Raw genomic sequence first — 13,412 nt, 5'->3', positions numbered from 1 at the left:
AAGTCGTTACGTTTGCATAAACCTTGGCGCGAATATCGAAGCAAAAACAACACGGAAGAAGCAGCAGCAACAACAAGAATAATAATGGATGACTTCGCGTTTGTACAGCTGCTGCTTCTTGTCACTTAAAAATGGCAATCTTTCGCGGTCTTGTTATTGTTGTTGGTCTTAACAACTCCGCCCCCCCGCTGACGTAAGCGGTTCTTTCCTCTGGCCCAGCAGAGAGTTGGTGCTAGCCTGGAACCGGTTTTTCTGGCCCCAGAGCCAGTTCTTTGTCAGTGGAAACAGAAAACCCGGTTCCAAACTAAGCACTGGCCCCGAACCAGCCCTGGAACTGCTTTGGTGGAAAAGGGGCAACATAGACACAGACAACCATTCACACTTACATTCACACCTACGGTCAATTTAGAGTCACCAGTTAACCTAACCTGCATGTCTTTGGACTGTGGGGGAAACCGGAGCACCCGGAGGAAACCCACACGGACACGGGGAGAACATGCAAACTCCACACAGAAAGGCCCTCGCTGGCCCCGGGGCTCGAACCCAGGACCTTCTTGCTGTGAGGCGACTGCGCTAACCACTACACCACCGTGCCGCCCCGTGTTTGCACTTAATTTAAATAAAAACAAACTTCATTACATTCACTTTACTCTCATATTATTATTGCTGAGGGTGTCCAGAATATAACCATGTGTGTGACTTTTGCATGGATGTTTTTAGTTAGATGAAATACTTAAAAATGTCAAGGTTTATCAGACTGCCACAGAGTGTCTGACAGGCCCAAGACCTCAGAGTGTTCAAGCGTTCAAATAAGCAACGAAATAGCAAGAAAATGGCGACACCCAGAGTCAGCGCGAGGAGGTGCAACCTGAGCTCTGACGTCACCACTACTGAAGTATGGTTCGCGAAAGAGTCGACTCTTTTTTTTTAGGCGAAGAACATAGGGAGCCGACTTACATATCTGAAACGACGTGATGGTTTTGTTTTATTTAATTTAAAGCATTTTATATTAAAGACATTACAAGCTAATGTTATACAGTTAATCGGAATGTAGATAAGAAAGACATGCAAGATTAACGACTTTGAACAGCTTTGAGGGTAAAAAAAAAAGCTTTTAAATGAGCCGAAAGAGTCAGTGAGCTGAGTCGATTCATCTGATTCACTGAAAAGAGCCTAATCACGGTGTGTATTGTCATATCGCGAGAGTTTGTACAGGTTAGCGTGCACGAGCGAGTGAGTAGAGTTTCTTTTCTGTTGGAGTTAGAGAGTCAGAGAGAGCGCGTGGCGCACCGGAACAACCTCAACATGGTGAGACGGCATTTGTTTGTGTAAAAATAAACGTTTTATCGCACAAAAAACATTCATATAAGCTTTAAATCTACTAATAGTGATGTTTAACTCGCATTGGTTAGACATAACTGCTGTTTTAAGTTGATTTGTATGCAGTAAGTTTAGCTAGTTAGCATAGCAGGCTAGTTAGCTAAGTCTAGTTTAGGCCTGTTTTGGTTTTAATGTCGCGCTGTGTGTTTTCGTGTTACGTAAAATATTACTACTACTACTAATTATAATAATTTAAAAATGTTTTTCATGTACGTACTTTTATAGTAATGTCTTGTTTATTTTCTGTGTATGAAAATAAGTTCTGTAGTCCAAGCCTAGTGTGTGAGGCCTCTTCCTGGTTGACTCTGTTTTATCACCTGGAAACCGTTATCTTCTGTTAAATACACTTATTTATTTTAATCTTTGGTTTCTGCTAATTTTTTTGTGGCCTGTGGTGTTTAATCGTCGGCTTTGGTAGTTAAAAAAAAAAGGGCTTAGCCAGGCGTGCATGTGTAGCGCTGCAGGAGAAACACGTGGTCTGGTTTCAGCTCTAGAGCTAATCAGGACCTTTTTTGTTCAGGACGAAGTTAAATAAATCGTTTTAGATTGCTTGTGCGCCAGGATCAGACTTTATTTCATGTACACTGTGGAGAAAATAAGTTTTGCACGCTGTACTGATGATTTTAACGCTGGGGATCGGTTTGGCGGTGACACCACGTGGAACTTCCTGTGGAAGTCGCTGATCATTATCTTATGGCCGCTCCTGATTAGGGGTCGCCACAGCGGATCTTTCGTCTCCATTGCTCCCTGTCTTCCCCATCCTTCTCTACCACTTTCATGTCCTCTCTCACCACATCCATGTATCTCCTCTTTGGTTTTCCTCATTTTCGTTTGCCTGGCAGCTCCGTCCTCAACATTCTCCTTCCAACATGCTCTGCATCTCTTCTCAGGATGTGCCCGTACCATCTCGGTCTCATCTCTCTTAGCTTAATTCCCAAGCTCTCCACATGTGCTGTCCTTCTGATGTGCTCGTTCCTTATCCTGTCCAACCTCCCATTGCAAACCTTAACATCCTCAACTCCGCCACCTCCAACTTTGCCTCCTGTCTCTTCGTTAAGGGAGTGGAAGTCACTGATGCGGTTTGTAAACATTTCTGCAGTCAGAACCGTGCAGAACGTTTGAGATTTTGATTTCATGTCTCCTCTCTGTAGGTGCTGCTACGCGTGTTGTTTGAGCACGCCGCCGGATATGCGCTGTTCGCCGTGAGGGAGGTGGAGGAGATCGGCATGCTGCTGCCTCAGGTCAGTCACAGCACCCATGATTAAAAGTGCATCTCATAGGTAAATTCAGGAGCAAGATCAATGTAATTCTCCTATTTTATATTAAACTTTGGTCAAATATCTGTCACATTTTGCACAATTTTTTTACCTTGCGCAATACTAGAAAAATTAAGTTGAAATCAAGCCATTTGAGGTGAATTCGTCTGCCTCAAAAAAAACAACTTAATCTTAAAATAAAATACTTAAGCGATAATAAATATCCCCCATCTTATCGTAAATAAGCCTGGATGTATTTTTATACACATGACTCATCATAATTTTAATACATTTTGTTGTACTTTTGTTCAGAGTACTAAACTGTCATGTTGTCTTGGTGAGGACTTTGAAATAGCTACACAAAACAAATGCTCAAGAAAAAATTGTTTCTGAAGAAAAAAACCCATCAGACAGTATATGATGACGACTGATTTTGATATTTGAGTATTTAAAAAGCCAATATATCGGATGGCATGGTGGCCTCACAGCAAGAAGGTCCTGGGTTCAAATCCAGCGGCCGGTGAGCGCCTTCTGTGTGGAGTTTGCATGGGTTTCCTCCGGGTGCTCCGGTTTCCCCCCAATCCAAAGACATGCAGTTAGGTTGAAGTGTCCTTGAGCAAAGTACTTAACCCCTTACTGCTCCCTGGGTGCTCTGGTGTGGCTGTCCACTGCTCTAGCTGTGTGTGTGTGTTCACTGCTTCAGATGGGTTAAATGCAGAGGATGAACTTCACTGTGCTTGAAGTGTGCATGTGACAAAGGTTTCTTCTTTTCTTCTAAGTCTTCCAAATCCTATATCGCTCAGGCTCTTACAGCCGATCTCAAAGTACGTGTCCGGTACCAAGGTGAAAACCTGGATTAGTACTGGACCGGATTTGAGTGACTTTCCCAAAACCATCTGACATACTTCATGTCATGAACATGAGACGGAAATTGACAATTAATTTGCGATGAACATAATTCACGACTTTCCCAAAAGACTTCGTTCATCCTTAAAGTGCACATCTTGGGTATATTTATGAGCAAGATCAATGTAATTCTCTTATTTTATATTAAATTTTGGTCAAATGTCTGTCCCATTTTGTATTTTGTGCAATTTTTTTTTTTTTTTTTTTTTTACCTTGCGCAATACCAGAAAAATTCAGTTGAAATCAAGCCATTTGAGGCGAATTGGTCTGCCTCTGAAAAAACTTGGCATTTGGATTTTCCAGCAAACGTTGATTTTTGTGACATGTGCGGGACGCCTCCTTCTGAATCCCATGTCAGCACTGGTTTGTTTGAGAATACGACCTGGTGGTTTTCTGCAAATTTCATTATCATGTAATTATTAAAATGGTTAACAGCTGTATCGTAGGAGGGTGTAGCAACACCCGTCTTGATGGGATTAGTACTCATCGTTTTCCAAAAGACCGGACAATGAGAGAGAAATGGGAGCGCTTCGTGCGAGGCACCCAGAAAAAGCCGAGGACCAAAACAGAGCCGAGAAAAAGACCAAGAAAATCAGTGATTCACAAGTTGACTGTTGCCAGGGTAAGAAATGAGAGACTCTAAATTAGGTGTTCCTGTGTTTGTGTGGCACACGGATAATGTTATTTATTGACACACACAAAAATAAACAACACAAAAGCGCTGGGCGATAATACACTTACTTCACATGTATCAAGGGATCTGCGTGTCAGGGCTTGAGATCTTGGGACCTGTCAAACACATTAAATGTATATAGAACCCTGCTTAGCCGATTCCATGTGTGTAGCTTATGAAATCTTTCTCCTACAGTAGCCAGTACTCTTCTAAATGAAGAAATATATAAATACATAATAGTAATTTGAAAAAATGATTTATGTAACAATAGATAGATGAGCATTGATACATGAATCCATGGGTTTAGAAGCTTGGGCGACAATTCCATATTTCAATGCAAACTCGTTCGCTGCTAAACTTGGTCTACACAGACTGTGCACTGAACCTATGCAAGCTCTCAGCCTGCTGGCGGATCCACACATGACGTCACGAATCTGGCTCCAGACTCCCTTGGGATTTTTCCAGACAAGTTTTAGTTTTTTTCTGCTGTAGGCGGATGGCCTTGTGGAAAATTACCCTTCTGGATGAGTGTGTAAAGGGACATACTTTCATATTAAAAAAACACGAAACTGGTCCAGGATATGCACTTTAAAGGGGAACTGAAGGCAAATGTTTTATCATAAATTCTGTTTATCTCATTTTATAAAATGTAGGAATGCATTTCTGACAGCTATTTTGTCACTGCTATAGTAAGTTATGAGTGTTTTGAAATACGCTACGTAATATCAGTCCATATGTCAAAGCAGTGGCCGTAAACGAGATTCGCTGAGACCTGTGCGAGAATTTGTAGGACGGAAGTAAAACGTACAGCGGAAATCAAAGTGACCAACATCTGCCAACGTTGTCAAAAGATGCACGCGCCCTCTTTCAGATGCTGATGTAATCAAGCCGGAAGCTTTCCTTGTGTCCGAAATCGCTCCCTGCTCGCTGTAGTAGGGACACCATTTTGTAGCGCTGTCCGAACCCTTAGTGAGGATTGTGGGAAATGTGCTCAGTATAATATGGATTTTTTGCAAAAAAATACACGCATGTATTTATTTTGAAAACCCACCAGCTGCCTGATCGGGCACGCTTTAATTGTGCGACAGTAATGATGTAAGTACCAGCATGATGGACTCGTCGTTATCCTGTCGTCTTTCCAACTCCGCTCTACTCCACATTGGTTCGAAATCATATGGAATAATCTCCATCACTGATGAAGCTGGCAAATCTCGAAATTAATCTAAGTTGGAATGATATGACGATCTGGCCGCTGTGTAAACAGTTTTCAAAATGGCGGTGCTGACACTTCATGTTTGAAGTCTTGTGAAGATTGTGCAGATAAGCAACGCCTGCCATGGACCATACAAACTACATTCAACGTGGTTAAAAATCAAAAAGGCCAATAAGTATGATATGCCAATACGAGCCACGATATACGGTTAATAAAACCGAAAACGTAATCGAATAAAGTTAATTAAGAAATAAAGCGAGTTTAAAAATGACTTCAGTTCCCCTTTTATTTTAATTTCCAGTCATGCGTCTTGTTAATACCAAGCCGTTTTCTGCTCAGGTAGAGGAAAGCGTCCTGAACATCGGGAAATTCAGTAGCGTGGTGAAATTGGCAGCTTTCTTCCCCTTTAAGTCTGCTCAGGCCGCCCTGGAAAACATAAATGCCATTTCAGAAGGTGAGTCCTTATTGGCTTGAGTTTTCAGGATCATTCAGGACTCAGATGTTGTGATGAATCAATAATCTGTCAATCCACTGAATCATTGTGCTGACAGCATTCCATGAAACTGAACACCTGAGCAAAAATGTACACTGAAAGCAACTTGAGTAGAAGAGCTTGGCTAACTGTTGATGTCTTTATTATATTCGTAGGAGTCGTCCATGCTGATCTTAAGCTGTTTTTGGAGACTAATTTGCCTTCAGGAGGCAAAAAGAAGGCAGTGTTAGGGGTGGCTGATGGCAAGATCGGAGCAGCTCTGCAGGAGGAGCTGGACATGTCCATCCAGACCGGAGGGGTGGTGGCGGAGATCCTCAGAGGTTTGTTGAGTTAATGTGAACCTAATAGCATCGTCGCAGATCTGCCTCTGTAGTGATGTGTTTAGATCCACTGATGTCTGATGTGTAATACTGAAAAACTGAACAGTTGGCTGTACACTATGAAAAAACAACTTCTTCAATGTCTTGGTTTGGTGCTGATGTCTTTTCTGTCCTCAGGTGTCCGTTTGCACTTTCACGCTCTAGTCAAGGGCCTCACGGCTCAGGCTGCGTCCAAAGCACAGCTCGGTCTGGGTCACAGTTACTCACGGGCTAAGGTCAAGTTCAACGTCAATAGAGCTGACAACATGATCATCCAGTCCATCGCCCTGCTCGATCAGCTGGACAAGGACATCAACACATTCTCCATGCGTGTTCGGTATGCGAGTTAGTCTGAATGGTGGCGTCATGCTGGTGAACTAATCCAGGGCTCGGGTGGTTGTCTCTGTTTGTTTGGTGTGTGAGCTTGGGTACTAACTGCTTTAAGCTAAATCTCAACAGCGGCCTAATATTTAAGTTTAAACTAAGGCTACGTTCACACTGCAAGCTGAAGTGACTCACATCTGATTTTTCGCCCATATGTGACCTGTATCCGATCTTTTATTGACACTATGAACAACACAGATCCGATTTTTTTTTTTTCAAATCCGACCCAGGCCGTTTGGATATGTGGTCCTAATTCCGATTCCTATCCGATCTTTTCATATGCGACTTCAGTCTGAACCGCCAGGTCACATTCATCCGACTTACACGTCATCAACAAGCCACAAACGTCACTATTCTGCGCTGAAGTAGGCGGCGGGTCTCTCAAAAAAAAGTTACAACAACATGGCGCATAATCACGGGCGCAGATAGAGGGTGGGACTCGTCCCACCCAGATTTAAATTCACCTCGTTCGGTCCCCCCACTTATAGGGAGGAAAAACCGTCTATGCTGTCTTTCTTTGCATAAGGCAAACCTCACGGAAAAATCAAAAGACTAATTACCATTCGGTTTATTGAGGTGCACAGCAGTGTATACATAGTTGCAACAACTCACATAAAACAAAGACTGATATTCGGTTGGTTGAGCTGCGCAGACTGCACAGGTTGCGAGCTCGAGCTTGGTTGCTATGGTAACCCACAACAAGTTTGACAGGCATGTTGGGGTTGGTTTGCTGGCAGCTTTGTCGTCTCTCCCCCCCCCCAGTTCAAAAAACGTATCTGCGCCCCTGCGCATGACATCAATGCGAGGGACGCTTCGGGCTGTGAAGGTTCTGAATCTTCTCAATGGAAGGACGCAGAGGTTAGGGAGCTGATTTCCATTTGGGGGGATGCAGCTATTCAAGCTAGATTGGATGGGTCATACCGCAACCGGGCGGTTTTACTTCCGTTTTACTTCGGTTTTACTGGCCATGCTCACTGCGTGTGACGTCGTCGTATCCTGCAATGCGCATGCGGAACACTTTTAGGTCGCTTTTCGTTCATACTGAGGATCACATACAAGTCGCATATATTTGTTAATGTGAACGACCTCACAAAAAAATCGGAGTTGAGCATTAAGCCTTGCAGTGTGAATGTAGCGTAAATGAAACGTGGCTTGCTTTCCTTCCATGGTACAGGAAATGTTTACATGCAATTGTCTTGATTGCTGGCAGTTAAGTTTATTTAATAGGTTGTGTAAACCACCGGTTCTGAATGCATAACAAATATAGATGGCACGTTTTTAAAAAAATGCATGAAAATGTTCAACACAATTCTGCTACATGGTAAATTAGTTTAGTTCCTTTCAAATTAATGGTTGTGCTTCGGTCCTGAGGTATAATCTCCTGTATTTTAAAAGAAATCTGATTGACCTTCGTGACTCTGATTTTTTTTTTTCTTTCATCTTGAGATTTAATTCCTTGTAACCAAAACTGGATCAATTCAGCCATCAAGTTTTTTGCATGTTAACAGATTTTACTGATACAACATGGAACCTGTGTGTGCATTGCGGTGTTGTGTGATTTGGCAACCTCCCAACGCTTACCACAGACAGCGTCCCTTATAGCGCTGGCTGTATAGGAAGAGGAGGGATACCAAACGCCGTTCTTGGGCGTGTTCAGTCTGCCAGAGAGGCAGATCACCACCTGAGAGCGGAGACAACCAGCCTGGTTTGGATTTCTTGCTAAATCTCTGTCTATGGGGTGATCAGCTCGATTCGTTTTAAACAACCACCCCCACCCCTTCTTGTTTTTGTGTTCAGTGAGTGGTATGGCTACCACTTTCCTGAGCTGATCAAGATAGTAAGCGACAACGCTACATACTGCAAGCTGGCCAAGTTTATCGGGAACAGGAAGGAGTTGAGCGAGGAGAGCTTGGAGCCTCTGGAGGAGATCACAATGGACAGCGCTAAAGCCCAGGCGATCCTGGAAGCGTCCCGCTCGTCTATGGGTGAGATGCATGCGTCTTTGTTTTATTTAGGCTCTTCATCCCACTCAAGTCGTGATGTGTTTACTATAATCTGTCAATCCACTGAATCCATGTGATGACAGTTTATCATTTTGCTGAACATCTGAGTAGCTTTAGGATATCATTGATGATTAAGATTAGAAACGTGGCTGAGATGATTATGGGTTTTTGTTTCTTCCTCGCAGGAATGGACATCTCCCCCATCGACTTGATCAACATCGAGAGTTTCTCCAACAGAGTCGTGTCCCTCACGGCTTACAGACAGGAGCTGCAGGAGTACCTGCGCTCCAAAATGTCTCAGGTGGCCCCCAATCTGGCAGCCCTCATCGGTGAAGTGGTGCGTTGTTACGGTCACTAAGTTACTAGAGAAATTCTTGAAGACTTTTCCTAATGTGGTCAGTCAGCCAAGGTTTTAGTGTTGCGTTGGAGAGAATGCTAACATAGCTAAGAAATAACTCTCAAACGGTGCACACTGAGAATCTGTGAGGTGTCGGTAGCTAATGAAACCTGTTTTTCCTCAGTTGATGGGTTTAATTTTGCTGAAAGGAAAAGCCAGTGTCCAATTTTCAGTCTCTTTCTTTCTTGCTAGCTAGATTAGCCTCGTCACTCCAGTGCACAATTCCAATATGTATTGGAAAACTTGTGTAAAATTGACTCCTCCTCTCAACTTGTTCTTAATGCACTTCCTTGTGATCTTCACCTTCAGGTTGGCGCTCGTCTCATCTCCCACGCTGGAAGCCTGACTAACCTGGCCAAGTATCCGGCCTCTACAGTGCAGATCCTCGGAGCAGAGAAGGCCCTGTTCAGGTACTGGGGCTCCCCGTCCCTGCTGGGGTTTCAGGCGGCTGCTGTGATGGCAGGGCAGGGGCAAAGCCGCAGTGGTTGATTTGAGTGTGCATGAACACACTAAACGTGATCCCACTCTCCTATGCTAACCCCCCCAGTCTGAGCAGCCGCCCAGGGCTCTGAGAGGTAGTTACAGTAGAGTTAGTGTCCGTGTGGCTGCGGCGTCTCAAATGGTGGTTCATTTCGCACTGTTTCAATGTGTAGTGGGTTATAACTTGTTCCCTAAATATAGGGCACTGAAGACGAGAGGAAACACCCCAAAGTACGGTCTGATTTTCCACTCCACCTTCATTGGCCGCGCGGCTGCCAAAAACAAGGGCCGCATCTCCCGTTACCTCGCTAATAAGTGCACCATCGCCTCTCGGATCGACTGCTTCGCTGGTGAGACTCACTCTTTCATGGCGGTAATAATTAGTGATGGGTATTTTAGGAATTTGGTATTGATTGTTAATACACAGTCTGATGCAGGTGTTTGGTTTTCCGATCAGAAGAAATAATGCTCGGCCTGTCTCGAAGTTGACTTACCATTATCACCTCCGAAACTTATTAACTTCTAATATCAGCATGTGTTCTGTTATATTGCATAAAAGTTACTTTGCCTATAGTTACATTAAAAAAAAAGCATGCTACATCCATAATAAATCCAATCGTCCCCTCACCAATGACCCTTTTCCCTCTCTTGAAGTCAAGACAAAATTAAAATGCAGCTTTGTGAGAGATCTGAACAGAAAGTTTGCCCTAAAGCAGACCTGGGCATTTTACGGCCCGCGGGCCGCATCCGGCCCTTTGGTTCATTCTGACCGGCCCGCGTAAGGTTAATTAGAAATTACAAAATAAACGTATTTTCTAATTTTACCTCATGCATGGACTGAATGTGCATTGCTTTTATTTTTAAGTTGTGTTCAACAAAAACGCAATGCACGCGACATGAACATGACATGAAATCCCACGAAACCTAATCCCGCGATAACTACTTCCGTAATTTGTCCAGACCAACCACAAACTTGTACGTCATCCTTCAAACGGTCCAGCCAATCACATAGCGTGACGTCACTAGCAAGCGCCTGAGCCGATCTGTAGATCTGATACCTACACCGAATCGACACGGCATCATTATTATAATATGATGTATCTTGTTTGATATTTGGAGTAGAAAGACAATATTGTGATGTCTTTATTGTGTTTTGGGGTGAATGTGACTGAAAAAAAATGGTACAAACGTTCACGTTTTGTTAACCATTGTTTTGGGAAATTTGACTGAATAAATGACATTTTTTTGTAAGGCAACCTCGTTTTTTCCATACTCTTACCAGTCTTAGCAGCTTGTAAAAACAATGTTATTTACTGCTTTATATAAAGAAATACAATTAATATTATGCAGAATTTAGTTCAGCCTTTTGGTCCGGCCCTCCACAAAATTTTCTGTTCTCATGTGGCCCCATGGAAAAAATAATTGCCCACTCCTGCCCTAAAGGGAAGAGTCCTGAGGCTTAAAAAAAAAAAATTGGCTTGCGTTAGAGCTGCTGTTATAGAACATTAATAGCAAGAGCAAATTTTTTTTTTTTTTTTTTTTTTAAACCCAAATAAAATCTAAGCAGCAGATTTTATAAACATGGTATTTAAATATGAGCTTACAGGGTGCAGAAAGTGTCATGTATTTTAATGTTCCTGTCACTGATGGTTGCAGTAAAAAGTATTGGCATGTTTTGGGTTATGAAGCCTCATGCGAATACTATTTGATCAGTTAGTTGTTAGTAATTTTTCACGCCCATCACTGTTTTTTAACCTGGACTTGCTATGATGTCATTATTTTTCGTCAACAGTATCCCACTCTGTTAGGAGTGGATGTTGAGAAATTAAACTGAGCAAATGCAGCAAGTCAAATACAATTGTATGTACTTGGCGCAGTCTATTGCAAACTCTTAAATCCATCATTCCAGAGGTTCCTACTAGTGTGTTCGGAGATAAACTGAGAGACCAGGTGGAAGAACGGCTAGCGTTTTACGAGACCGGTGAGACGCCAAGGAAGAACCTGGATGTCATGAAAGAGGCGGTGGCTCAGGTTAGTTCGCAGTTGGGCTTTTTGTGATTCTCTGCTGTGAATGATGACTCTTTTACCCTGACTGACGTGGAGGCGAAAAACTGATTTAATGAGCCTGATACAGCACTGAACATTTCTAAAGCCTTAACTTAAAAGTTTTTTTGTTTGTTTGTTTTTTGTCAGAATACATAATTTATTTTTTCTTTGCAACAGGCTGGTGAAGTGGCTGCAGAGATCAAGCGCAAACTTGAGAAGAAAGAGAAGAAGAAAAAGAAGCGCGAGAAGAGAAAACTGGAAGCTCTGTCCGCAGTCGAGGGAGAAGACGAAGTGGTTGAAGCCAAGAAGATCAAATCTGACAGAGATGCCGAGACGCAAGTAAGTGCATTGTTTCTACTGTACACTCGGAACGCATGGCTAGACTAGAGGCAGGATCTTAACTTGGTACTGTCTCTACAAAGGCCATGCCAGAGAAAAGCTGCTCCGAACCATTGACAGGCTTCTCACAGTGGGTTTGATCACTGAAGCGAGCAGGACAGTCTTTTTAGGAGGAAATGAAATTGGTGGTAGTGTTCTGGGTTTGTTTCTAACGTGTATGGTTTGTCAATCTGAAGGAAAACGGAGAAGCTGAGGTGACCGTCAAGAAGAAGAAGAAAAAGAAGGAAGTTAAGGAGGAAGAAGAGGTGGATGTGAAGGAGGAAGAAGAAGAGGTGATGACAAACGGTGTGGAAGAGGAAGCTTCTCTGAAAAAGAAAAAGAAACGAAAGAGCAAGCCTGTCACACCTGAGCCCGAGGTGAAGGAGGAAGCAGATGCGGCTCCTGAGCAGACTGAAAAGAAAAAGAAGAAAAAGAAAAAGGCAGCAGATGAATAAGGATCCAACCTTTAATGATCAGTGGCTTTTTTTTTTTTTAAATGGGGGGAGGAGAGATGAGAACTCCTGTCCAGACTGTACTGCAAAATATTTTGCTTCTTAATCCCCCCCAACTTTAAGACTGTGTGCATTTGAGTGAGTGCTGTCCCTCGAGTACGAATCAGTCTGCCCATTTCAGTAGTGCACTGCTCATGTAAGTGTTGTATTGTCCATGCTTTCTGTGAATAATCTGTATTCTAACAAAAAAAGGCATCAGTAAACGGTCCATAATGAAAATGCATGCTCAGAGCCTTCAGTTATAGAAATCCATCTTGCTTTTTGTTGGTCTGAGTGTAAAGACCACTGCAGCTCTTTGAATCACCAGTGTTTAATGGCCTTGTGTATCATTTTTAGATGAATAAAACCTGTACAGTTTTCCACACCTGAAATATTTGTTCATACAAAAGGTCTTTACTGTTGGTTGAGGCAGTTTTAATGCTATTTTGGACAGTTTATTTCCCGTCTCTCTGAGTACTGCTATGATGCAAGGTGAAAAGCCGCTAGATGATGCGAATTCCCTGGAACAGCTACAAATAGTGTTCTTCCTACCATAGCTCATGTTTATGCAAGCCTGGATCATGCTGATTCTAAATAGAATATAAAGTTTGTTTAATCATAGGATTACTCTTAAGTCATCCTGCGATCATGGAGAATCTTACTGTTCTTTACAGGATAAGTAATCTTAAAAGATGGTTGAAATGGCACAGGATGTTAATTCAAATGAGTATGGCAGCAGTATCCCTGTCCACATCATTGGCATCGAATTTTATTTGCTCCTACATGTTAAGGCCAATTTATGCTGACAACGCAGTCCTCGCAGACGGCGCCGCAGATAGCGTCTGCGTAGCCCCCCCATCTTCGCAGATGCTCTGCACGCACCTCCCCAAAATTGTGACCACCGCAGAAGCCTCACAGACAAGAGGGCTCTGATTAGTCCACTCTACATCCGC

At 42.9% G+C, this 13,412-nt stretch overlaps 1 protein-coding gene and 1 non-coding gene across 3 annotated transcripts; both read left to right on the top strand.

Moving 5' to 3' along the window:
• Window positions 1-1,221: 1,221 nt before the first annotated feature.
• Window positions 1,222-12,851, top strand: nop56 (NOP56 ribonucleoprotein homolog). 2 transcript variants are annotated; one of them, XM_060935497.1, is made up of 12 exons: window positions 1,222-1,308; window positions 2,532-2,621; window positions 5,768-5,882; window positions 6,077-6,241; window positions 6,419-6,617; window positions 8,462-8,649; window positions 8,853-9,004; window positions 9,374-9,474; window positions 9,746-9,894; window positions 11,454-11,575; window positions 11,768-11,929; window positions 12,166-12,851. In XM_060935497.1, exons 1-12 carry the CDS (start codon window positions 1,306-1,308, stop codon window positions 12,421-12,423), a joined length of 1,704 nt encoding a protein of 567 aa, XP_060791480.1. In that variant the 5' UTR covers window positions 1,222-1,305; the 3' UTR covers window positions 12,424-12,851. The 2 variants fall into 2 exon arrangements, with proteins under 2 accessions (XP_060791480.1, XP_060791481.1); XM_060935498.1 differs by lacking the exons at window positions 1,222-1,308; window positions 5,768-5,882 and having other exon boundaries at window positions 2,531-2,621.
• LOC132895806 (small nucleolar RNA SNORD57) lies at window positions 11,611-11,676 on the top strand. The gene has a single exon (XR_009655840.1). It is a non-coding gene; the product is annotated as a small nucleolar RNA SNORD57 (small nucleolar RNA).
• Window positions 12,852-13,412: the final 561 nt, after the last annotated feature.

Source organism: Neoarius graeffei, chromosome 12 (assembly GCF_027579695.1).
Source record: "Neoarius graeffei isolate fNeoGra1 chromosome 12, fNeoGra1.pri, whole genome shotgun sequence".
Taxonomy (NCBI): domain Eukaryota; kingdom Metazoa; phylum Chordata; class Actinopteri; order Siluriformes; family Ariidae; genus Neoarius; species Neoarius graeffei.
This window is presented reverse-complemented; position numbering and strand designations above follow the sequence as displayed.

Coding starts and splice junctions, on each gene's coding strand:
- nop56 (XM_060935497.1), top strand. Junction 2,622..5,767: donor TCGGCATGCTGCTGCCTCAG/GTCAGTCACAGC, acceptor TTTTCTGCTCAG/GTAGAGGAAAGCGTCCTGAA. Junction 6,242..6,418: donor GGTGGCGGAGATCCTCAGAG/GTTTGTTGAGTT, acceptor TTCTGTCCTCAG/GTGTCCGTTTGCACTTTCAC.